The sequence below is a fragment of the Lutra lutra genome, chromosome 2 (genome assembly GCF_902655055.1).
Source record: "Lutra lutra chromosome 2, mLutLut1.2, whole genome shotgun sequence".
Lineage (NCBI taxonomy): Eukaryota > Metazoa > Chordata > Mammalia > Carnivora > Mustelidae > Lutra > Lutra lutra.
Window position 1 is genome coordinate 157262413 of NC_062279.1, and position 23478 is coordinate 157285890.

Here is a 23478-nt window from a genome sequence, read left to right on the forward strand (position 1 = left end):
AGATACTCTAATTTGAATGGGAGGTAGGGTCAGTATCTCTAGAACTGCCTTCCAAAAAATCAGTCTGAATAAAATGCTTGTTCTCCTTTTATTTACATAATATTTTTATTCACTGTGGCTTAAAATTTTAGAATATGCAAATGCAGTTTTAGGATATAAAAATACAGGGGCACCTGGGCGGCTCAGTCAGTTAAGTACCCAACTCTTGGTTTCGGCTCAGGTCATGGTCTCCCAGTGGTAGGATCGAGCCCCGCATCAGGCTCTGCACTCAGCACGGAGTCTGCTTCAGATTCTCTCTCCCTCCCCCTCCTGCTATCTCTCTCTTAAAACTTATTTAAATCTTTAAAATCTTTAAAAAGAAGAATATACAAATACAGTTCAGTACCCACTGATTCCATTTGATACCTTATTGAAAAAGAAAAGAATATTCTTTGATTTTACTTTTTGTTATATTTTAGTTTACAATCCAATGCAAAAACCAGAGGTCTTATTGAAATCTTCATTTATACAAGATTCTGCATTGCATCCTGTTCATGCAAGCACTGTACATGAATTATTTTAACTCCTAATGTCTTTGATCTGCCCACATTGAATTTAGCAAAATGAAAATCCACCACTTAAAAAAAAAAAAAAAGAAAGAAAGAAAGAAAGAAAGAAAAGCCACCATTGACATATGTAACAAATATCATTTCTCAAAGAAATTTATCAGGAAAGCGATGGTTTTCCAGAACTGCTTATCTGCCTGGCATGTTTCACAGGACTTTGCATATTGTGATTCTAAGATAAAGAATTTGTGGGACTTAATGGAAACCATTAAAAAATGAGGGGGTTGGTCTTCAAAAAGACTACTCCTACATTCAGTATCTTCTCTTACCGTCAATTAAATTAAACACAGAGAAGTGCATCCTCCTGGCTTATGGGCTAGCTGATTTGGGCACCCATTGTTTTCTGCCGTAATTCATGAACTTGTTTTATGGCTGTATATAGTTTAGCAGAAAGCTGGGGAAGTCATGGTGTACGCCGTTCCTCTCATATTACAAACAATTGCACATTGTGAGATATAAGGGAGTTGGAGGGAGTTGTAAAAAGAAAATGGACTTAAAAACCCAAACTATTTAAAACTACTAAAGAAAACCTCTTCTGACAGATGTTGTTTGGACAAACCCTATTGTTTCTTCGACTTCATTTTCTTATTACTAAGCTAATAGAGCTGGTTTTACTTTTCTTGCTTTATTATATACCTCATAAATCTCCTAAATTGCTTTGAGATATTTTTAGACCATGACATGCCATAGGCAGTATTTTCAAGTATGCGTCTTCCTTAGTCAGCTGTTGGGCTTCTCCGCCAAATAGTTTATAGTCTTTGCTTTCTTCCTCACTCCTTGGGAGATAATAGAGTTGAGGGAGTGGAATAGGTTTTATTGATAATACAAACCTTAAGGAATCCTTAATTAAATTTTTTCTTCAGTTTTGTAATTTGATCTGAGGAGCAAGAAAAGACCAAAAAAAAAAAAAAAGTTGGTCATAACAAGTATTAATGGGCTTGAAAAATAGTATTTGTAGAGAAAAGAATATAAAATAGCTCTTAGCCACTGGTAGTGAGTGTGTGGTTCTCTTATCTTTTACTTTGATTTCTTTTCTCAGATAAATAATTCAGAGTGTTTCAAAGCATTTCTTCTTTCTTTTAATGCCTGGCATTTCAGTGGTTCTGCTCACATTAACATTGATGCAAGCTCTCTCCCCAGACTTTGTCCATCTATTTGAGGATGTATATGGCCACTTAAGATCCATTTAACTTCAGATGTGTTGTTTACTTTGCTTTGTTATGATTTAGTATTAAAACCACTGGCTCTAGAGCAAGCATGCGTCTGCAGTGATCTCATTTTATTTCCTAATTCATACACACAGAGCTGAAAGTCTGTTCTCCGTAGAGGTTCTAAACCCCCATTTATTTTAATTCATCAACCCTTCAGTAACTCTTAAATCCTGATTTTACATTTTTCAGAGAAAACCCTTGGTGTTCAGTAATGTCCACATTCACTTGGGCATTTTTAATTACCCTCATTCATTTAAATTCTCATGGCTTTGAAATAGAAAACTGGAAATTGGGACGCCTGGGTGGCTCGGTTGGTTAAGCAGCTGCCTTCGGCTCAGGTCATGATCCCAGCGTCCTGGGATCGAGTCCCACATTGGGCTCCTTGCTCATCAGGGAGCCTGCTTCTCCCTCTGCCTCTGCCTGCCATTCTGTCTGCCTGTGCTTGCTCTCTCTCCCTCTCTCTCTCTCTGACAAATGAATAAATAAAATCTTAAACAAACAAAAAAAAAAACTGTGACTAGATGAATTTAAAAAAAAAAAAAAAGAAAACTGGAAATTTAGTCAAGACTAAACCACAAAGACTTTTATAGAGTTATGAAGGCTTAATAGAATTATTGTTTAAATCCTTACCAGTTATTGATCATGCATTATATATCAAGCCACTATACTGAGTCTTTTACAGCTAGTGTTTTTATTTAATCTTTTAACAAACCCATGAGATGAAAATTATTTTGTACTGTGATGAAGACGCAAACACCTAGGAAGTTTAAGTAAATTAGTCAAGATTGCATACATGTAGAGATGAATCTGGGATGCAAACCCAGTTCTGTGTAACTGCAAAGTCCAAATTCTATAAAGCTAAATAAACTGTAGGTTCCTGGTTTGTTTGTCTTTCTAACTCAGTGAGCCCTCTCTTAAACCCCAAACAGAAATGCTCATGGAAGCCCAGTGTGTAAAATTAATGAATCACAACCGGAGAGTGTTGCAGGAGAAAGGAGGGAAGCAGGAAGCTGCCAAAAGCCTCCTTCCCATGCTCTTCAGAGCATGCTTTGAAAACCACTGCACCTGCCACACTGCTTTTTCCTCTAGCAGCTTATGAGTCCTTCATCCTTCTGTGGTCAGAAATCCAGACCCTCTTTGCAGATTGCTTGGGTTTCCTACCTGGCTGTGGCACTTACTAGTTGAATGCCCTTGGATAAGGTCCTTAACCAGTTTGTCCTTCAGCTCCCTCACCTGTTCAGTGAAGTAGTAGACTCTGGAGAAGGAGTCAGTGAATCCAGGGCTCTGGAGAAGGATTCTGTGAATCCATATATGCCCAGTGGTCAGAAGAGGGCATGGCAAGGAGGGCATGCTCCAAGAATGCCATGTGTATATGACCCCTGGCTCTTCACCGTCAGTGCGGCTGAGACCCCATCTTACCTTGTGCCACCACAGTGAACAAACAGGCAAAGAGTTGTTGGTGGAATTGGCCCCAGGAATTCTTTAGATCTTTTATTTATTTCACAGAAGGAGACAGCGAGAGAGTGAGCACAAGCAGGGAGAGAGAAAGAGGGAGAATGGGAAGCAGGCTTCCTGCTGAGCAAGGAGCCCAATGCGGGGCTCTATCCCAGGACCCCAGGATCATGACCTGAGCTGAAGGCAGATGCTCAACACCTGAGCCACCCAGGCGCCCCTCTTTTTTTTTTTTTTTTTTTTTTTTTAATCAGTTTCCCTGTCCTACTCCATTAGGTCAGCCCCGCTCTGCCATAATGATTGTCTGGATTCATTATGAATTAGGGTCTCCAATGTTGACATCATTTTTTTTTTCATAAAATTCTATTTTATTCCAATATATCCCTTTCCTATGAGAAAACAAAAATGTTAATTATTTTTAAAATATGTTTCATATTCTTAGTAAATTTTACAATGTGGCAATTTTTTTGGTCTCCACTGCTGAAAGGAATCAGAACAACGAAAACAGAAGACACTCTAAGCAAAAATAGTGGGGACAGAGAGAGGGAGGGGAGAGATGATAGAGGAGGGAAAGGAGAGGAAGCGAAGGAAGATGGAGAAGGGGGGAAGGAAGAAAGGAAGAGGGAGGAAGGAAGTAGGAAGTCAAACATGATAAGGAGAAGAAAAGAAGAAAGGATGGGTAGGAAGGAGGAGGGTATAGTTCCATGCTCACTGGGATTGTGGAGGCTCACGATAATCAGAGTCCTTACTATCCCCTTACAGATCATGTTGAGAAATCATGGAATAACTGTTTTCTAGGCCTCCATTAATTTGGGAGCTCTATGAGCCTGTTCCATGTGAGTTTTCCACTTTTTGCTTCCATCGTCACTTCCTTCTCTTGAAGTGTAGTTGACACACAATGCTACAGTGGTTTTAGGTGTACTCAATACGTTTGCAAAGACAGTGCCAACTTTTTTCTAGGTCAAATGCAACCATTTTCCTTACTTTGGCTCAGTTGGGTGTGAAACTGTTTATGTGCTTGCTCAAACAGGTGCGACTGCACACCAGGGTACGTGGGCGAACACTGCGACATTGACTTTGACGACTGCCAAGATCACAAGTGTAAAAACGGGGCCCACTGCACAGATGCTGTGAACGGCTACACGTGCATTTGCCCTGAAGGTTACAGGTAAACGTAGAAACAGAGTTTTGTATTTGGAGTTCTGTCCTGCAGAAAGGCTTCAACTCATCTTGGCAACTAAGTGAAAACAATGTATTGTTGCTGTTTTCCTTAGCGGCTTGTTCTGTGAATTTTCTCCACCCATGGTCCTCCCTCGAACCAGCCCCTGTGATAACTTTGATTGTCAAAATGGAGCTCAGTGCATCATCAGGATAAACGAGCCCATCTGCCAGTGTTTGCCGGGTTACCAGGGAGAGAAGTGTGAAAAGCTGGTCAGTGTGAATTTTGTCAACAAAGAGTCTTATCTTCAAATTCCTTCAGCCAAGGTCAGGCCTCAAACGAACATCACCCTACAGGTAAGCCGTGTCCGGAAGTGAGAGCTGATTTCATCCTAAGCCACCTTCAACTTCAAATCTTCAACATCCATGGTAGCTCATGAGTGATTCTCTTTCTTAAAGAGACAGTTACCGTCCTCATAACACAAAGGCAGAAAATGCTCTCTTTGTGAAAATCTTTAGTCATTCTCTCCAACATTTGTATTTTTTGAAACTAAATGGGAACCAGGTATTTTTATTCACTACTTGATTATGAAACAGAGAAAAAGGAGAGAGAGAACAACAAAACATGTTTTGTGCTCTAGTGAAGGCATTTTATTTATTTTTAGGACTCCAAGTTCAGGGTCTTTTCTTAGGAAAGCTGCAGGTGAGGAGAGCATGGGTGACATCACACACCTTGATAAAATATTCAGCGAGTGCCTTTTAATTCCTTACCTCAAAACCTTTAAGAAGCAACATGAGAGTGCCTAGTGGCTCAGTTGGTTAAGTGTCTGCCTTTGGCTCAGGTCATGATCCCAGGGTCCTGGGATGGACCCCTACATCAGGCTTCCTGCTGAGCCGGGATCCTGCTTCTCCCTCTGTCCACCTCCCAGCTTTTGTTCTCTCTCTGGCGCATTCTCTTTCTTTCTCAAATAAATAAATAAATAAAATAAAATAAAATAAAATAAAAGAAGTGACATGAAATGAACAAACTCAAATGTTATTGTAAGACTTTTAACCATGTCACCTTGTCCCTTTGAGCAAGTCAGTCGGACCCTCGCAGAACAGGTGAGACTAGATGAGGGTTTATGAATTGAGGACACATGGGGCACACTGGGGCTGTGTGTTTATCTGATAAGGAAAATATTTTAATGTATTTTGAATTCAAATGACTTTAGCTGATTTCCAGAAGATGCCGCTCCTTATTTGGCTTATCCTGACACTCCAGTGAGGGCCGGAGCCCTTCCAGCCATGAGGAATAGGACTCAGGAAGTCAAGCAGGCCTTCTTTAAAAAGCCCTCCTCCCTCTCTTCCAGCGTTTTCCTTACTGGACTGTTACAAGAAGCACCTAGTGGGGTTCAGGCGTAAGACCTAATTTTTACCAAATTGGTTCTTTAAAAGCCCAAAAAGGCCAAAAAGCAAGAGGAAAAAAAAACAGATTTTTTTTCCCATTTGTGCCCTGTGAAGAATAGGAGCAAAAAGACCAAGTAAATGAAAACCTCCAGCAGAGAAAGTTTTAAGTATGTCCCATGGTGTTGACTTAAGTGTTACTGGTTTTAATTAATTCTTTACAAATTTATTTGCATCAAAATAATTTAGGAACAGGTGACCTTCCAAGTCATCACTTCCATGTGCCTTGCACTATTACTTTCTCACAGCCATAAGGAAAAAATAAACTGGAGTAAAAATTGCACTGAGCAGTCTTGCTTCTGTTTGGTGACGTATGTGAGGATGACTGTACCTCCTACTAATGTCAGGGTTACTTCCTACCAGATTGCCACAGATGAAGACAGCGGGATCCTCCTGTATAAGGGTGACAAGGACCATATTGCCGTCGAACTGTACCGGGGACGGGTCCGTGCCAGCTATGACACCGGCTCTCACCCAGCTTCTGCCATTTACAGGTGAAGGTCTCTCAGTTACTGGTAAAGGTGAAAAGAGTGGTTCGGCGAAAAGCTGTTACTTCTCTATTATTCTGTAATGGTGAGCAGAGGGAATAATTGGGCCACGGCAGCCGTTATGATAAGTGCATTACTTAGGAGCCTGGCAGGAACAGATGTCATGCTCAAATTGGATGATAGAGGAGAGATTCTCAAGGGGACTTCTTATAAAGATTGTTAGAGAGCACACAGTAACTGGGGGCCAGTAAAGAGGGATACAGCTACTCCCCCCTATGCTTGAAGGGGTGAGTGGGGATAGCAGTTTCGGAAATCCATGCTCAGAATTGGACTGGTAGCTCAGACTGCCTGGAAGCAGCTGTGACCTTCAATGAAAGGATGAAGTCAGAGAAAGCACCAGGGTTTTAAATATCCAGCCTCACTCTTCTTCTGCCCAACAATCCCCAACCCCAGCTCCCCTTTTGACCAAATCGGATTCCAGGAAAGAAGGAATCTACTGATAACAATAATATAGTTTGTTCGTGAGCCTCCCAGGGCCAAGAGCAGGGTGAAGACAGGTGGAGAGTAGCTCTAGAGAAGAAAATGCAAGATACTCAGCACAGTGAGCCATTTAACATTACCTTTCATGCAAGACATATTTACTGAGCACCAGCTATGTGCCAGGCTCGGATCCAAGCTTTAAAGAACAAAGCCCTTTCTCTTAGGGAGATTACACAGAAGATACCAATGTACACATACAATAAGAGATTGGTAATGTTATTTAATTTGTAAGTGTTCTAATAATGTAATGAGATTAATGATATTTTGTAGTTATGAAAGAATTGGTATTCATGGGGCATAAGTCTTGCTGGAAATGTGCTTTTTGCATAAGATTTACCTTCCAAGGCCTCTGTTGGATCTCAACACCGATTCACTATAGCCTTACAGAGAAGTTAACTTATCTTACAGACAAGTCTACTTATCCATAAGTAGAAATTAAATGCCACCAGTTAAAACAAGGTCACAAAGTCATACACAGTTTCTTTTCAGACAGGTAGCTTAAATGAACTAATCAGGGCAGTTACCAGAGAAAAATATGTTCTCATCATTTGACTCTTGAAAAGGTCTAACTTTTTAAAGTTACATTATAACTTCTATTATAAACAGCCTTGAGGTTGGTAACGTAATAGCGTTTGTGTCTGGAGTGAACTAAAAGCAAACTTTTGTCAAAACAGGGCCAGACTTCATCCACCCAGTTCTCCCTGAGTGCTGCCATGGGAAAATGTGGGCCCCGGTTTTATTAGAACTCTTATTTTTCAAGGAAAGGCATAAACCTGGATTTTTTTTTTTTAAATATAAAGTATCCCATCCTTAAAGTATTGATTCACTTTTTTTTTTTTTTTTTAAATACCATATGTGTTGAACAAATGCATCTGTAAGGCAACCATGATTGGCAACAAATTTCGGGGCATTGATTGGGACATGATGTTGGAGAAATTGGCCTCTATATTTTTTTTTAATTTTTTTAAAGATTTTATTTATTTATTTGACAGAGATCTCAAGTAGGTAGAGAGGCAGGCAGAGAGAGTGAGAGGGAAGCAGGCTCCCTGCCGAGCAGAGAGCCCGATGCGGGACTTGATCCCAGGACCCTGAAATCATGACCTGAGCCGAAGGTAGCAGCTTAAACCACTGAGCCACCCAGGTGCCCCTGGCCTCTATATTTTTCTTTTTTTTTTTTTTTAAAGATTTTATTTTTATTTATTTGAGAGAGACAGTGAGAGAGAGCATGAGCGAGGAGAAGGTCAGAGAGAGAAGCAGACTCCCCGTGGAGCTGGGAGCCCGATGCGGGACTCGATCCCGGGACTCCGGGATCATGACCTGAGCCGAAGGCAGCTGTCCAACCAACTGAGCCACCCAGGCGTCCCCTGGCCTCTATATTTTTGACGTATGTTTTGATGAGCTTCAAAAGCCTTCACATCCTATTTGAGCCTTCATAACTGTTCCAGGAAAGTTGATGCCAATTTTAGCCAGGAATGGAGTTCAGTGAGTCTTTTTGGTGGTGAACTAACCCACTTGGGAATATTTAGAGTATGCAAACAAACGCATAATTACTGGTTTCCAAAGGCAATACGAATTTCATCTCCAAATGGCGATGAATTAATGCCAACAGTTTAGATATTGTTAGGCCTTAAATTATGTAGCCTCAGTTTGTTTCAGCCCATCAGAAAGTTTCAAAATATTGTTTTTGTGCTTCATTTTTTTTTAAATTTTCTCTTTTATTCTAGCGTATGCTACGAAAGAACATAGAACTCTCAGAAGCCATAGTGAAGTTTCTTGAGATTGGCTTATTAAAGTTAGTGTTCACATAAAATATATTTAAAATGTTTCTAGATATGTTGTAGAAACCCATGTGATTATATCATAATGAGAATTTTACCACAAAGAACTTTGAGTTTATGTTCTTACTATTTTTGCCTAACAAACAGTAGAGCATACCCTGGGACATTTACCAAAAAAGAATAATTTCACATGGTACACTTTTCATTGTGAACCAGAAGTCCACTTCTCTGCTTGTAGATTATGTAATGAAGACACTTGTTGTGAGGTCCAAGAAAAACAGTTTTCATTTAACTCTTGCTTTTTGGTTTATGGCATGAAGACCAAGAAAAGTCATCGCATTATTTTTAGGTAAAATAAAAGCAGTAATTACCCAGGATTCAGGTAGAGAGATGATTGATTGATAATGGATTATGTATATAATATGTACATATTAGATATATATGAATATATTCATATACCATTATGGAATAGAAAAATGCTTCTGTGAAATAGAAACTATAGAGAACAAATTATTTCAGCACACTAGAAGATTTAATATTTGACACGTAAAAAAATATAGTGACTAAGAAATCTCTTCTGATCTAGGCTTGGCCAGTTACTATTGAATAAACTTGGAACAGACACTTAATATTTCTGTCTTAGAAATCCTATCTATAAATAATGGTACAACACATACCCAATGAAGTTCCTCTAAGGATGAAATTCCAAACTCAGCTCTGTCCTCACTCCTCTGCTCACATTGTCTTCATTCTCATCTACCTTTAGCAAGACAGGGAAATTTTCCTGATATCTCTTTACAGAGTATAGCAGAGGACTTGAAAGTGTATCTTCTATCCTCCTCCCCTTTTTTTATATTGTGTTATGTTAGTCACCATATAGTACATCATTAGTTTTTGATGTAGTGTTCCAAGATTCATTGTTTACGTATGACACCCAGTGCTCTGTGCAGTATGTGCCCTCCTTAATACCCACCACCAGGTTCACCCATCCCCCCACTCCCCTCCACTCTAAAACTCTCAGTTTGTTTCTTGGGGTCCACAGTCCCTATCTTCCATCCTTATACCATAACACTAGAAGTACAGATTGTTTACAATGTCTGTAGAGGGCTGTTGAAAATAACTATCCAGGCTACAAATACATTTACTCCTTGACCTATGAAATCCCCCTTCTTGGAATTTATGCTATTTTGTACACCTGACACTAAGGTAACATTATGTCAACTAGGCTTTGATTTTTAGAAATTAATTAATGCTTTTAAATGTGGAAGTGAGGTGAACCATCTTACAAAGGGGCAGGACTATACCATGCGTTGAACAGGTTCATTATCTGGGAAATAGTACAACATCAGGGAACTTTTCCCTGCCAGTCGTTAGGTTTGGTTGGCTATATAGCCTCCGGGTTACGTGATTTACAGGTTTACATTAAAAAGAAGAAGAGGGATGGGAAAGAGAATTGAGTCTCATTGGAGAGACGGACAATAGAATCTCGTTGGTCTCATATCCAACACACACACTCAGCCATTCTTGATACTCTATGGGAAGACAACACTGTTTACCAGCTTTGGAACTTTGGACAAGTTACTTCATCTCTTCACCACTTCCATTTCTTCCCCTAAGCCATTGGAATCATACCTGTTTTTCACAGGTGGCTGGGAGAATTGGAAGTAACAAACATAGAGCCCCTGTGATCGTGCTAGGCACAGAGTTGGCTCACAGTAATTGGTAATGCTGCTGCTTTATGGCTATTCTTGATGCTAGAAATCCAGATAATGAAGAATAAATGCAAATGTTATTGCCTTCCATGGGACTCTTACTGTATGTTCAAACCTACAAGTCCCTTTTTATATAGTGCATTTTATTTAAATGAGGTAATTTGCCTCAAAAGCATTTATTAAAAGGCAACTTGACTTGACCCATCAATCATGTTGTAAAACATCCTTTTGAAAACTTTATGCACGTGCAATTAATATCTTTAATCCCCTTTGACCTCCATTCCTTTTGGTTTGAATAGGTAGGCAGGGAAATACCGTATTACCATCCCCACTTCATGGTGGAGTATCCCCACCCAAGAGGTAATCAAAATGAGAGCACCCATTGAATTTGTCTGGTGTCTGACTCCTATTCTGTTGCACAGAATATGCCAACAGATACTTTGAATTTTTAAGGTGAAAAGCTAGAGCTCACATAAGCCAAGTGAACTGTTGATCTTTACTGAACCACTGAATTGCCTTAAGATTTATGCCTGAGACAGAATGATGAAAATGCCACTGTTGCTATGTCCTGCAGAAAGAAAGAAAGAAAATCAGGGGCAAGTTAGAGCCCCTCTTCTTCTAAGCCCTGAGTTTTTAACCTTTCTCTGAAGCCAACCACAAGACCTAGTTGAGTAACTGCTTTGTTTTCATGCATCCACTTAGAAATGCAAGAAACCCAAATCTCTGCTAATAGGTAAGTGTAGTAAAACTAAATACATAATAATGGTAATAAATTCAATGTACATTCCCAGGGGAAAGGCTCAGTGTTAAGTTAAGTGGTTCACTTGCAACTCTCATGAGTCATCCGATACATAGTTCCCTGGGAGAGTAGTGAAAGAAAGTTTATCAATACTTCTCAGAAACAGAAAGGATATTATGCATTGTGAGTGGATAGGTAGGAATGACCATGATAGACTGGAAAATCGATGATGGCTCGGTTGTATCATGTAACAACTGGTATGTCAGCTGCTGCTTTTAATTTAAAGGCTTTGTAGCCAAAGGATTTCTGGACATCCCCGGTTAATCTCATGTTTTAGAAGGCAGCATGAAACACCGATTTCGGATATTCTTAGTTCTGAAGTACTGTCCTCAGGCCAGTACACACACTGTCATCTTAAAAAGCAAGGAATCTAAATTAATTGTTGCAATACTTATCTGTCGGAAGAGCATGGTGAGTCCTCATTTAATTGCAGGGAAATATAAATGGAATCAAACTTAGTGATAACTCTGGTCAGGTTCAGGAATGATCAGCTTAGACATTTAAAACTTTGGGAAGGGAGGCACCTGGGTGACTCAGTGGGTTAAGCCTCTGCCTCTGCCTCTGATCTCAGGCTCCTGGGATCAAGTCTGGCATTGGGCTTTCTGCTCAGTGGAGAGCCTGCTTCCCCCTTTCTCTGCCTACTGCTCTGCCTACTAGTGATTTCTCTCTCTGTGTCAAATAAAAAAATAAATTCTTAAAATATAAAAAAAAATGAAACTTTGAGAAGGAAAAACATTTAATCAGTCTAAATTTATAATTGGGAAAATAGGATCCAAATCCACCTTTGAAGTCTATATACCTTATATGCATTCTCATAACCTTCAAACTCTTATTATAAAATTATTACTTTTTTTTACAGTTCTCTGATTTCTAGTAAATATACCAATTTGTGCAAAAATCATATAAGGTTATTTTTCATAGAACTTTATTCTTGGGTTATTTGGGAGAAAAATCACTTATTAAAGTCTTGTTAGTGGTGAGAACACACCTTACTGGTTTTCAGGTTTTTTATTGCAAAAGTGATGCTTAATAGTTAAAAATATGTAATCTAGAAGAAGAGATCCCAGCTTCAAATCTCATAAGCCACTGGCTATTCCATGTTGAGTACCATAAGTGCCCAACTGTTAGGGCCGTTGTGATTCTTAATGACTTAAGACACATAAAGTTCTTAGAACACTACCTGGCCTATAGTATGTGCTTTGTGATTCTTTGGTCTTAGTATTTTTATTTCCCTGATGAGGAAAATAAAACAGAGAAAAATGACCTGAGGTCACATTAATCCAATGTCACAGATCTAATGAGACCTAGGATAGGCTGAACAAGATTTACCTCCTAGAGTTCCTTCAGGATATGGCTACTGAAAAAATCCAAATTTTTAAATAAAAATGCATATTTTAGATGTCCTTCCCTAAGTATGCTTGAAGCCTCTTGACTCTATAACTGTAAACCAGTTAGTATTACTTTTTTAAAAAAGATTTTATTTATTTATTTGACAAAGATCACAAGTAGGCAGAGAGGCAGACAGAGAGTGAGGAAGGGAAGCAGGGTCCTCACCGAGCAGAAAGCCTGATGGGGGGGCTCTATCCCAGGATGCTGGGATCATGATCCGAGCCAAAGGCAGAGGCTTTAACCCACTGAGCCACCCAGGCACCCCAAGTATTACGAAAAAAAAAAAGCTACATTTATTCTTGGGGTCCCTGGGTGGCTCAGTTGGAGAAGCATCTGCCTTGGGCTCAGGTCATGATCTTGGGGTCCTGAGATGGGCCCTGCCTCTGGCTTCCCTGCTCAGTGGGGAGTCTGCTTCTCCCTCTCTCTCTGACCTTCCCTCTCCCCACCCACGCTGGTGCTCTCTCTCTCTCCCCTCTCCTCTCCCTCTCTCTTTCTAATAAATTCATAAAAATCTTTAAAAATATATATATGTTATTTTTAACAAATCACCCTTATATTTCACTTACTTAACATGTATACTGAGCATCTACTACTTATCATTGGATAATGATACATTAAGGATACATTAAGGAATACAGAAAGAATACGTGCTTCCTGTTTTAATGTAGCTTGCTCAGTTGTACTGCATCAAACCACTGTCGTTAGTGATGACATACCAGGATCGACTCCCCAAGACTGATGTGTGACCAAGAACCCACTTTCCAGCACAAATGGCCTTTTCTTGCAAATGTAAAGGAAAAAAAAAGAGGTCCCATTATTAATATTTATGATTTAGTCAAGGTCCGTGTTCATGGAGCAGTCCTGTAAAACCACTGACATGCTGTTTATGTTCACGAAGGAGAAAGCAATTGGTCACCACTCTAGACATATCTTCATTTTAGTATTTTACTTAAAACTTTATTAACTTGAACAAGATATGCTCCCAAAGAAGTTATTTTATTTCTGCCAGTCTTTAGCATTATTTTATAATTTGTACCAAAAATAAAGCTAACTAATATCTTCCTGAAGATACTGAAATTGTATTAGATTATTTATATGATGACAGTGGGTGGTAGTAATGGTGATACTGACATCTCACACTTAACTTTGGACTTTCTATATCTGGATGTTTCACCCTGAAATTTTTAAAAAATCATTTCATGCGGACCTCAAATTAATCATCAGAGGAAGAAATATTTATTAGCATTAACTGAAGAGGAGACTGAAGTCTGTAAGCAACTCAGTTTGGTCAAACATTGCCTAAATGGTCTAAGGTCAAACATTTCATAAATACAAGACCAGGATTCAAATCCAGGTTTATCTGACCCCAAAATCTGTATGCTTGGCCATTCGTTGATGATCCCATCCAGTATCTTCCCTTAGAAGACAACCCTACATAAGACCACGAATAGTAGGTACACAACTTTATTTAGTAAATGATTTTCATGTATATTGTTTCCTCTGTTGGTTTTACTGGTATCAAGTGTTGGGATAATTAAATTTGTACAGGGTGAGAATATTGATTGGCATATCTTATATTTATCATTTTTAAAAGATGATATCTGAGATCGATTATCAAAGATCTTTGGACATGTGGACTCTTACAACCACTTAAGACTGGAAGAACTTCAGATGTTTTCACAGTTCTGAAGAATGCTTTATACTGTGGTCAAATCACAAAAACCTTTTTAATCTATGTTGGCAAACAAAGGAATATTGTTAGACACCTGTGCTGAGAACCATACAGAAATGTTAATATACTTTTCTGTTATTTTCAGGCTTCTCCTATTTGCAAATTTAAATATCAGCACCCGGAAATTTAAGTCATCATTTTATGTAGGGAACACTAGGTATTCACAGTTTCTTTATCATGTGCTTCCATATTTCCAAGTTTGAGCCTTTGTTTCATTCTTCCTAGTCAACATCCCAATATATTAGCTCTTGACCCCAACTTCCATTTTACCATATTTTTGCCTCCATGGCGAGAGGTAAGTATATCCCTGACATTGCGGTATATAGATCCTGTTTCTTGCATTGGCTCTATGCTCATCTTTGCCTGCTGTCAACACTCCTGTTAGGTTTCCAACCACACTTCAAAACTACATAGCACCTTCCCGCTAATTGCACCCAACTTCATCTTATTTTCAATCCCCATTTTTCATTTGCCTCAGTTTCTTAATCTTTTTGTTTTTATCCATTTTATGAATCTCTATATGCCCTCTCAAGTTTTAGAATGACTGTTAGACCTAGTCTTGGAAGAATATGATTGGGTAGTGATTAAATGTACCCATTTCCACTTCTCCCTGTGAAAAAACATACTTAATTTGTATGCATTCCTAAGAAGTGGAAATTGATTGTAGTCCCTGAAATATCTTCTATTTTTAAATCAGTTATTGGTCTTGATTTTTATTAAAGTTAAGTAGGCATATCTTTTCCTAAGAAGTGCTTATTGGAATTTATATTTTAACTTCTTTGGGTTAATAAAAAAAAAATTGAAGCATCAGCTAAGTTACTTTTTCTTTACAGCGTGGAGACGATCAATGATGGAAACTTTCACATTGTGGAGCTACTTGCCCTGGATCAGAGTCTCTCCCTCTCCGTGGATGGAGGGAGTCCCAAAATCATCACCAACTTATCAAAGCAGTCCACTCTGAATTTTGACTCTCCCCTCTATGTAGGAGGTAAGCTTTGTTCCAAATCCAGTAAGTTCCCAAAACCCTATGATTCTCATCATAGACCAATGCTGAAATTGTTGATCCCTGGTGTCATGGCCATCAACCTATATAGTGATCAGTCATTGAAAGATGGACAACAAGGATAGACAAGAAAGAGCCCTGGATGTGTGTTAAGTGACCTGTTTATGTCTGTCTCAGCCTGTCAGTAACCAATGTCATGGTTGGACAGGTTCTTGTGGTTCTTATTGATGAGTGCAAAGTGCCCATCAGCAACAAGCATCAGGAAATTTTGAAGAAAAATTAGAAGTTTATTACTTACAAGACCTGAAAATTACACAGCACACCTGTGGCCACATAGCAAGATCCTAGGGAAAAAGAGAGAGAGTCAGAAGAGTGCATGTGTGAGAGCAAGAGCACAGGGGCCCAGCTTGCTGCTTTTGTTGTGTCATGCTAGAAAGAAAAAGAAAAAAGCTTCTGTCAGATCTTACCATTCCAGATTGTCTGTGCTACCAGTTGCCAACTCGTAGATGGCTGGATAATTACCAACAAAATCAAATGATGAATGAATGAACGAACAAATGAATTAAATGTACAACTTGTACTGGGATAACAGGAAGTACTTCTGGTTTGCTAAGACCTTAAGGTGAATGAACAAGACAGAGGGCTGGGAAGGTGGACTAGGGTTTGGGAGGATAGAGTGAAGATTCTGGACTTCATATGTAACCAGCCAGAAGGCTGATGAGGAACAGGTGAAGAACAGAGGTATGGGCAAAGTTCTGAAGGAGCCAGAGGAGAATTACCCACAAAGGAGAGAGCTTTCCTCTGTTGGGGGTGGGGAGGGGAAATATAAACTGGAGATACAGAATTTCAGTTTTCAGGCCAAGGAGCAAGAAAGTATGTGATGTTGAATTGAGTTACATTGAATTAAATCACATTGGATGGAGGTGATTGACTGATAAAATTAACTCATTTTACAGAGAAGTGAACTGAAGTTCCTGTGCAGATCACTGTAACTGATTCGCTTAGCAGGACAAGCATTTTCACAGCGTTTGCATTAATTTCCTGCAAAATAGTAATGTTGGGATTCTCCATATTTGTTATCCTTTTAAAGACTTCCTTGAAGCATTTTTGGAATTTCCTGAAAGTCCAGAGCACTTCTGTTTTTTTGTAATTTTCAGCATTAGAAGATCTTAACATTTTGAAAGAATTTTGGATTTTTTAGAAACCATTAAAAATCTTGGTTCAGTTCCATAAAATCTTAGTACCCACCATGTGCTGGGAACGAGGTTAACATAGGTATAAAGGTTACAACGTTGAAAATGAAATATCCCTTCTTTGCCCAGGGGAGTAGGAAAAGCTGACACGTCTTCAAGGACCCATACATAGTTCATTGGAATAAAAATATTGCATACCAACTCTGCCCAGCAAGTTAACTGATCTCATTGCTTCATGGGAATCACAACTATGAGATGCACTAAAAAACAGAAGCCTCCATTTCTTGCCTGCACTACTGTTATCAGCCATTACACCAGGTTGGGTAAATCAAATCGCAGATAGATATAACTGTGGTTTGAGAGAAAAGAAATTATACTCACTGAGCACATGCAGTGTGTCCAACACAATGCTTCTTTGCAGTCTTAATCCTTAGAGACCTTAGGTAGTAGGTATGGTTTTTTGATTCATGATCTATAAGGAACTTTACAAAACGCAAGGACTTTACAAAACGTGTGCAAGTTCACAGAGTCATGAAGTAATAGAGACCTCATTTGAGTCCGGGTCTTGTCCCTTTGACCTCAGAACCATCTATCTGCACCGCCATTCACTTTTTAACATAGAGCAGAAAGGGAAGAGATCTAGGTTTTGTGGCTTTTTGTTTATTTCTGGACTTGTCCTTCACTTGATTTATTGTGCTTTCATCAGAAACCATTTCACTGAACCTTTTAAAACCCCTTTCTGATGCAGTGAGGGGGGTGAGAGGACCCTATGAAATGGGGAGTGCTTAGGTCAGAACATTTCTCAAGAAAGGTTAAAAAAAAAAAAAGTTTTACATTCCAAATTGAAAAATGCCAGTCTTTCTAAGGATAGAGGGTCTGGAAGAATCCAGATAGTACCTCTGTCCATCCAGGCCTGAAGGAAGCCACTTCCTGAAGGAAACCTCGCTGCCAGAGAACATAGTGGGCCCATTTCCATCCAAATCAGAGCAAAGTCTCAAGGGTAATTCAAATTAAAAAAAAAAAAAACAATGTAATCAAAAGACCCCAACCCTGATATGGATGTGGCAAAGGCAGGAGAACCTGACTTAGCAAAGGAGAGGGAGGTAACTAAGCTCATCTTTTTCTCCAAGTTTGAAATCAGGCATGTCTGGAAAAAAAAGACCATCCCTGTGTGGACTTCAGGTCCACACATTTATGATGAATGGATATGATTAAATTAGAACTTATCCCAGAACAAGGAATTTTCTTTCACTTGGGCTTTCCTGGAAATGGTACATTTCAGGTTTTTTGAGCCCACTCTAGAAAGCAACTCTGTTCCCAGTGCCAAACGGACATAGACTAAAAGTCTGAGGTCATGGAAGTTCAAAGCCAAGACCCATAATTCAGTACTTGTCGACATGTGACACGGGAGCACTTGCATCAAAATCAACCTAGCTGCGTGTTAACATTTAGAGTCCTGCACCCCACTTCTTCCTACCAGTTAGAATGTCGAGGTGGGAAGAGAATGGGGCCTGGAGAGCCACCTTCTAAACATGGACCTTTGGTGGACCTTATGTGTGACAGACTCGGAAACAGCAGTTCCTGTCCATCCCCTCATGTCACAGAGGAGAAGACTCGGCCCCACCATGGTTGAAAATAACTGGCTCATGCGTACACAGACCAACAATAGAGACTTTGACCTTGAGCCTGCCTGGTGGTTTTGTACATCTATCTGTCTGACATTGGTGATGTTGGTGACATTGGCTAGAACCCAAACAAGACTTCTTTGCATAGAGAAGGTGATGCTGCTACAAGGCAGGTCCCGGCCATTGCTGAGGGTCCAGGTCTTTAGAAACCAATCAGCCCTCTGGAGAGTGAGAAGGAAGTCTTCCACAGTCTGTACCTTCCAGCCAGGAGCTCAGAGCCCAGGCAGAGTGAGGGTGTGAGTGCCAGGGGGATCATCAGCCACCCTGAAGGCCTCTCGCTCCCTCCCCTTACACCACTGCAATCTGGATGGCTGCCTCAGGTAGGATCCCATCCAGGAACTATTTCAGGGTCTGGCTTAGGACGTGGAAAGATTCCTTAGTTTTGCCAAATGAAGGTTACCAGATGACTGTCACCAGTGGAACATATATATGCAAAGCCTGCAAATTCTGTTTTTGGAGGAATTTTTTTTGTATTTCTGATTTCTTGGCATATGAAGCCTTCACTCTCAATTAGCAAGAAAATAAAAACAATGCGGATGAAGTGCTGATGTGATAGCACAGGAAGCAGGGGTGAGTTTCCCAGACGAGGACTAGCACCACTGGGTTCAGGATGTTGGCGGCGATGAGCCGGGTTGGTTGCCAACTTAGAATTTGGCAAGGCTGGGGTGAAAGGTCACTGTGAGCCCAGCTCTCATCCCCTAAGTCTGGATGGACGGAACGGTGATCCAGAGATTTCGAGGTTCACTCATCAGCTGACTACAGCATGGTCTTACGGGGTGACACTGAGCATGTCAGCCCATCTGTCACTGTGCTTCCTGGAGCTCTGGGCTTCCTGGGCGTGTGTCCGGGTTGAAGAGGTGGGTGGAGAGAGGGGGGAGTCCAGATCTTTCCCCAATTCCTGATCTTGCCTTTGGCTACAATAGGTCTGCTTTGAGGTTTTATATGGATGCCTCCTTGTAAGGATTTATTTGAAACAAATGTTAAAAATTAAGAGACAGGCTGCCAATGAACTTAGTTCTTTATGTTAGCTGTGCATTAGAATTGCCTGGATTATCTCCCAAAATTCAAGTCAAAACAAAGAAGCACCCAACTCTTCTCCCTTCCCCCTCGCCCCATGCTGCCCAGATAACCTGATGAGGTAGGTCTGGGCAGAGGTTCCAATGATCAGTTGTTCTCCAAAGATCTCAGGTGATTCTAACGTGCAGCCAGGTGGAGAACCACAGGCCTGGATGCTGATGATCTGTGGTTGTCCTCAAGGACCCTCACCCTGACTGCCACCTTGCTGGAAGAGCTCAAAGGGTCGAGGGTGGGGGTGGGGGCAAATTGCTGAGGATACCCCACAAAAAGACCACCCACTGACCCCGTATCCCTCCGCAGGCATGCCCGGCAAGAACAACGTGGCTGCGGCCCTGCGCCAGGCCCCCGGGCAGAACGGCACCAGCTTCCACGGCTGTCTCCGCAACCTTTACATCAACAGCGAGCTGCAGGACTTTCGCAAGGTGCCCATGCAGACCGGCATTCTGCCCGGCTGTGAGCCATGCCACAAGAAGGTGTGCGCCCACGGCACATGCCAGCCCAGCAGCCAGTCAGGCTTCACGTGTGAATGTGAGGAAGGCTGGACTGGGCCCCTGTGTGACCAGAGGACCAATGACCCCTGTCTTGGAAATAAGTAAGTTCGAGCTGCTTGGGGTTACACACAAATACCCCAGCCCTCAAAGCAAAACCTGGGAAGGGAGGGAAGGAGGAAGAGTGGAGGAAAGGAAGGAGACAGGGGGTCGGGGAGAAGAGAGACGGAAGTCAGCCCATTGGCCCATCTCCTTCCTATTCTTTCCATCACCCTTCCAGCATCCTTACCCCTCTACCTAATTCATGTCCGTTCTTGCCTTCCTCCTGCGCTATAGATGTGTGCACGGCACCTGCTTGCCCATCAATGCGTTCTCCTATAGCTGTAAGTGTCTGGAGGGCCATGGGGGCGTCCTCTGTGATGAAGAGGAGGATCTGTTTAACCCCTGCCAGGCGATCAAGTGCAAGCATGGGAAATGCAGGCTCTCGGGACTGGGGCAGCCCTACTGTGAATGCAGCAGTGGATACACTGGGGACAGCTGCGATCGAGGTAAGCCGACCCCTGGGCACCACCCCCTGAAGCAAGAGCTCCCTGCCATCTTTGAAAAGAGAGAAAAATGGAGACACACACACATGTGCACACACACACACACACAGAGGAGTGATATGAGGAATACCAGTCTCTGCATTGCCTGTAGCTGCTGCTGTTGATTGAGTCCCCAGCAATAGGAAGGCACCAGATGTGAAGTGTCCTCAGCCTCCATGGCAGGAACTCATGTGGCCTTCAGCCATCTTCTCGCTGCTTGGCGGGCTGTGAAAAATACTCCTATTTACTTTCTGGTGCAGCACATTAACTTTCTTCCCTTCTTACCTTTACCTGCCGTCCTCATCCATTTGTATTATTTCATATCTGACACAGAGAAGAGGCAGCTCGTAATTCTGCTCTAGGTTTAGGATAATGTCACCTTTGACCTTAGAATCAACTGATTTATCACAGCACAGCGTGCAGGTGAGAGGGATGGAAACGTGCCGACTTGCTCGCCCACCTTTCTCCTTCTCTGCGTGACCAGACTGCGCCTCGCCCCCAGCTGGCAGGCATTTTGTTGCGTGTATCGGAGGGACGAGACAAGAGGAACGTGCCCATGGAAGCGTTTAGCAGATGTCTCTTTTTGAACCAGTTCATACTAGGGTAATTTATGAAGTTAGTGGAATGTTACTTGTATTAAGTAACAGATTGAATGATATTAAACCCCAGGTCTAATAAATAAAATTGCATACTCTCTGAAACGGCTCCCTGTGGTAAACAAAACCAGCTGTTAGTAGTGTAAAAACAGAAGATGTGTATTTTTGCAATAAAGGAAAAGATTTAGGAATCCAATTTTCTTGTCAGTCCAATAGCATAGTATTTATAGTCCACATATATAGCATCCACTTTGCAGAAAATAAAGGCAAAAAAAAAAAAAAGTATCTTTCAAGGAACAGCAAGCTGTACCACCAGTCCATTATATGGAATATAAGTGGGACCATGACAATCACGGTTACCCATGGCAGACAAAGGCAGCACCTCTTGGACCGAGTTGTGGATCCACGGTCCCTTTGCAGGACTTATAGGGAAGGCCCTGAAAATGCTTGTGCTTCTGTTCTTTTCTAGAAATCTCTTGCCGAGGGGAGCGGATACGAGATTATTACCAAAAGCAGCAGGGCTATGCCGCTTGCCAGACGACCAAGAAGGTGTCCAGGTTGGAATGCAGAGGTGGGTGTGCGGGAGGGCAGTGCTGCGGACCTCTGAGGAGCAAGCGACGGAAATACTCTTTCGAATGCACTGATGGGTCTTCGTTTGTGGACGAGGTCGAGAAGGTGGTGAAGTGTGGCTGTTCCAGGTGTGCCTCCTAAACGCGTCCCTGGCGGCTTGTGTCTTCGGGAGTGTTGTCTACTTCTCGACCACGGTGGACTCATTAATGCTTCATAGTGGAAATATTTGAAATATATTGTAAAATACAAAACAGACTTATTTTTATTATGAGAATAAAGACTTTTTTTTTCTGCATTCGGGAAAAAAAAAAATGCTTCATACTAACGCTTCCCAGATGCGAGAGAAGTAGGAAGAGATACCCAGAGGCATCGGCACATGGAGGGGAAGCACTGCGACTCAAATTCATCTTTGCAACATGCTGAAGACAAGCAGAAGCACAGAGACGAGGGAGAGCCAAGCTACTGTGTGCTGCCATGACGTCATCACCCAGCCCCTAACCCCCACCCCCACACTCCCCCCACCTCCCCACCCCTGTGCCCTCATTCCCATCTCTTCGGTTCCCAGTTCCCGAGGACACACCAGGCACCTGTGTGTGGTTGAGGATGTAAGGCGGAGGAGTGGAACGCGAGAATTCACAGAAAACACAGTTGAGAGATATTTGGTGCAAAACAGTGTCTTGAAGACCTGGGTTCTAGTCATGAGAGGGATGGGAGAGCTAACGTAACGTGTATCTTCTTTTTAAACTTCAGCATGTTAACAGAAGAAGCACACAAAAGTGTTTATCTACCGTTTTCCAGTATTAATTTTTTGTAATATAAATGATAAAGGAGATGATAAAGAACCAATAGATTATTGATAAATAAATTAGTAATAATATGAATTTTTGTTTCTATGAGTTCTAAACAGCCCTATACAGTATTCAGTTCCAATGAGAAATATTTATTGTATCAAAAGACATTGTACTTAACATTTTAGGCCATTCTTTTACTGTTTCTCAATGCTTTAATATATATTAATTTATAATTGTCCTGATATTTTTGTATATTTTTCAAACTTAAAAATCAGGATTTGGGGGAGGGGGTTTGGGTTTTTTGTTTGTTTTTTTGTTTTGTTTTGTTTTGTTTTTGGCAATAGTACTAACATAGGGTGTTATCTTGGGATAAATATGTGTTGATCGGTTTGTTTACCTTGACATCTGACCACTGGTGTCACTGACCTACTGGCCTCATTCAGGACACCCGCAGAGAGTATGTAAAGTCTGTGTGTGAGACATTCATTGTATAGAAAGAAGGGTCCAGCCCCTCTGCAACATGTCCTCCCAGAACAGAAAAGGTGTGTAGCAATCGACACTAGAAAAGTAGGTATTTTACAAATTAATATTTCCTTGACATTTTTACCCTTTTATTGGGGTGGGGTGGGGAGAGAAAAGACTGTAATGTCAAGAACTGTGATTTTTTTTTCCCAAACAATAAAGCTCCTTTATTACCTTAATGTTCCTATGTTAACATGTTTGCTGCTAAATTACAATGTAGAATTGATAATGATTTATAGTGGACTGTGCTCTTCCCTTATTAAAATCCCAGGGTACCCTGTGAAGATGCAGATGTTCCTTTCCAAAAACTTTTTTTTACACAGAAAATTAGATGTACATGTATAATTCAGTGTGTTTTGTCTTTCTCCAGACTAATATCAGTTATACTACTGATGTTTGTAAATTAAACAGATATTTACTTCACTAACAGCTTGGTGATTTTCTTAGAAATTACAAAATATTTATAGCCTACTCCTTAAGAATCTCGTAAAGTGATACAGAATGGAAAGGTAAGAAAACCTGTATTCTGTTGTTGACATACACTGTTTTATGATTAGCATATTATCAGATCAGGGACCTTGGAATGGCCAGATGAAAGAGATGGATAGAAGAACACATCCTTTACTGTGGAACATTACATAGTCAACTAATTTCTTCCA

General features: G+C 40.9%; 1 protein-coding gene across 4 annotated transcripts in view; it reads left to right on the forward strand.

Annotated features, from left to right (window-relative positions):
• The window catches only part of SLIT2 (slit guidance ligand 2), a 370519-nt gene extending 347277 nt beyond the window's left edge, over nucleotides 1–23242 (forward strand). For all 4 annotated transcript variants that reach the window (XM_047718995.1, XM_047718997.1, XM_047718996.1 and 1 more), the window contains 7 exons: nucleotides 4299–4436; nucleotides 4543–4783; nucleotides 6236–6366; nucleotides 15144–15298; nucleotides 19569–19860; nucleotides 20093–20304; nucleotides 21406–23242. In XM_047718995.1, the coding sequence (XP_047574951.1) occupies nucleotides 4299–4436; nucleotides 4543–4783; nucleotides 6236–6366; nucleotides 15144–15298; nucleotides 19569–19860; nucleotides 20093–20304; nucleotides 21406–21647 (1411 nt within the window). In that variant the 3' untranslated portion in view covers nucleotides 21648–23242. The remainder of the gene's footprint in view (nucleotides 1–4298; nucleotides 4437–4542; nucleotides 4784–6235; nucleotides 6367–15143; nucleotides 15299–19568; nucleotides 19861–20092; nucleotides 20305–21405) is intronic.
• The last annotated feature ends 236 nt before the right edge of the window (nucleotides 23243–23478 follow it).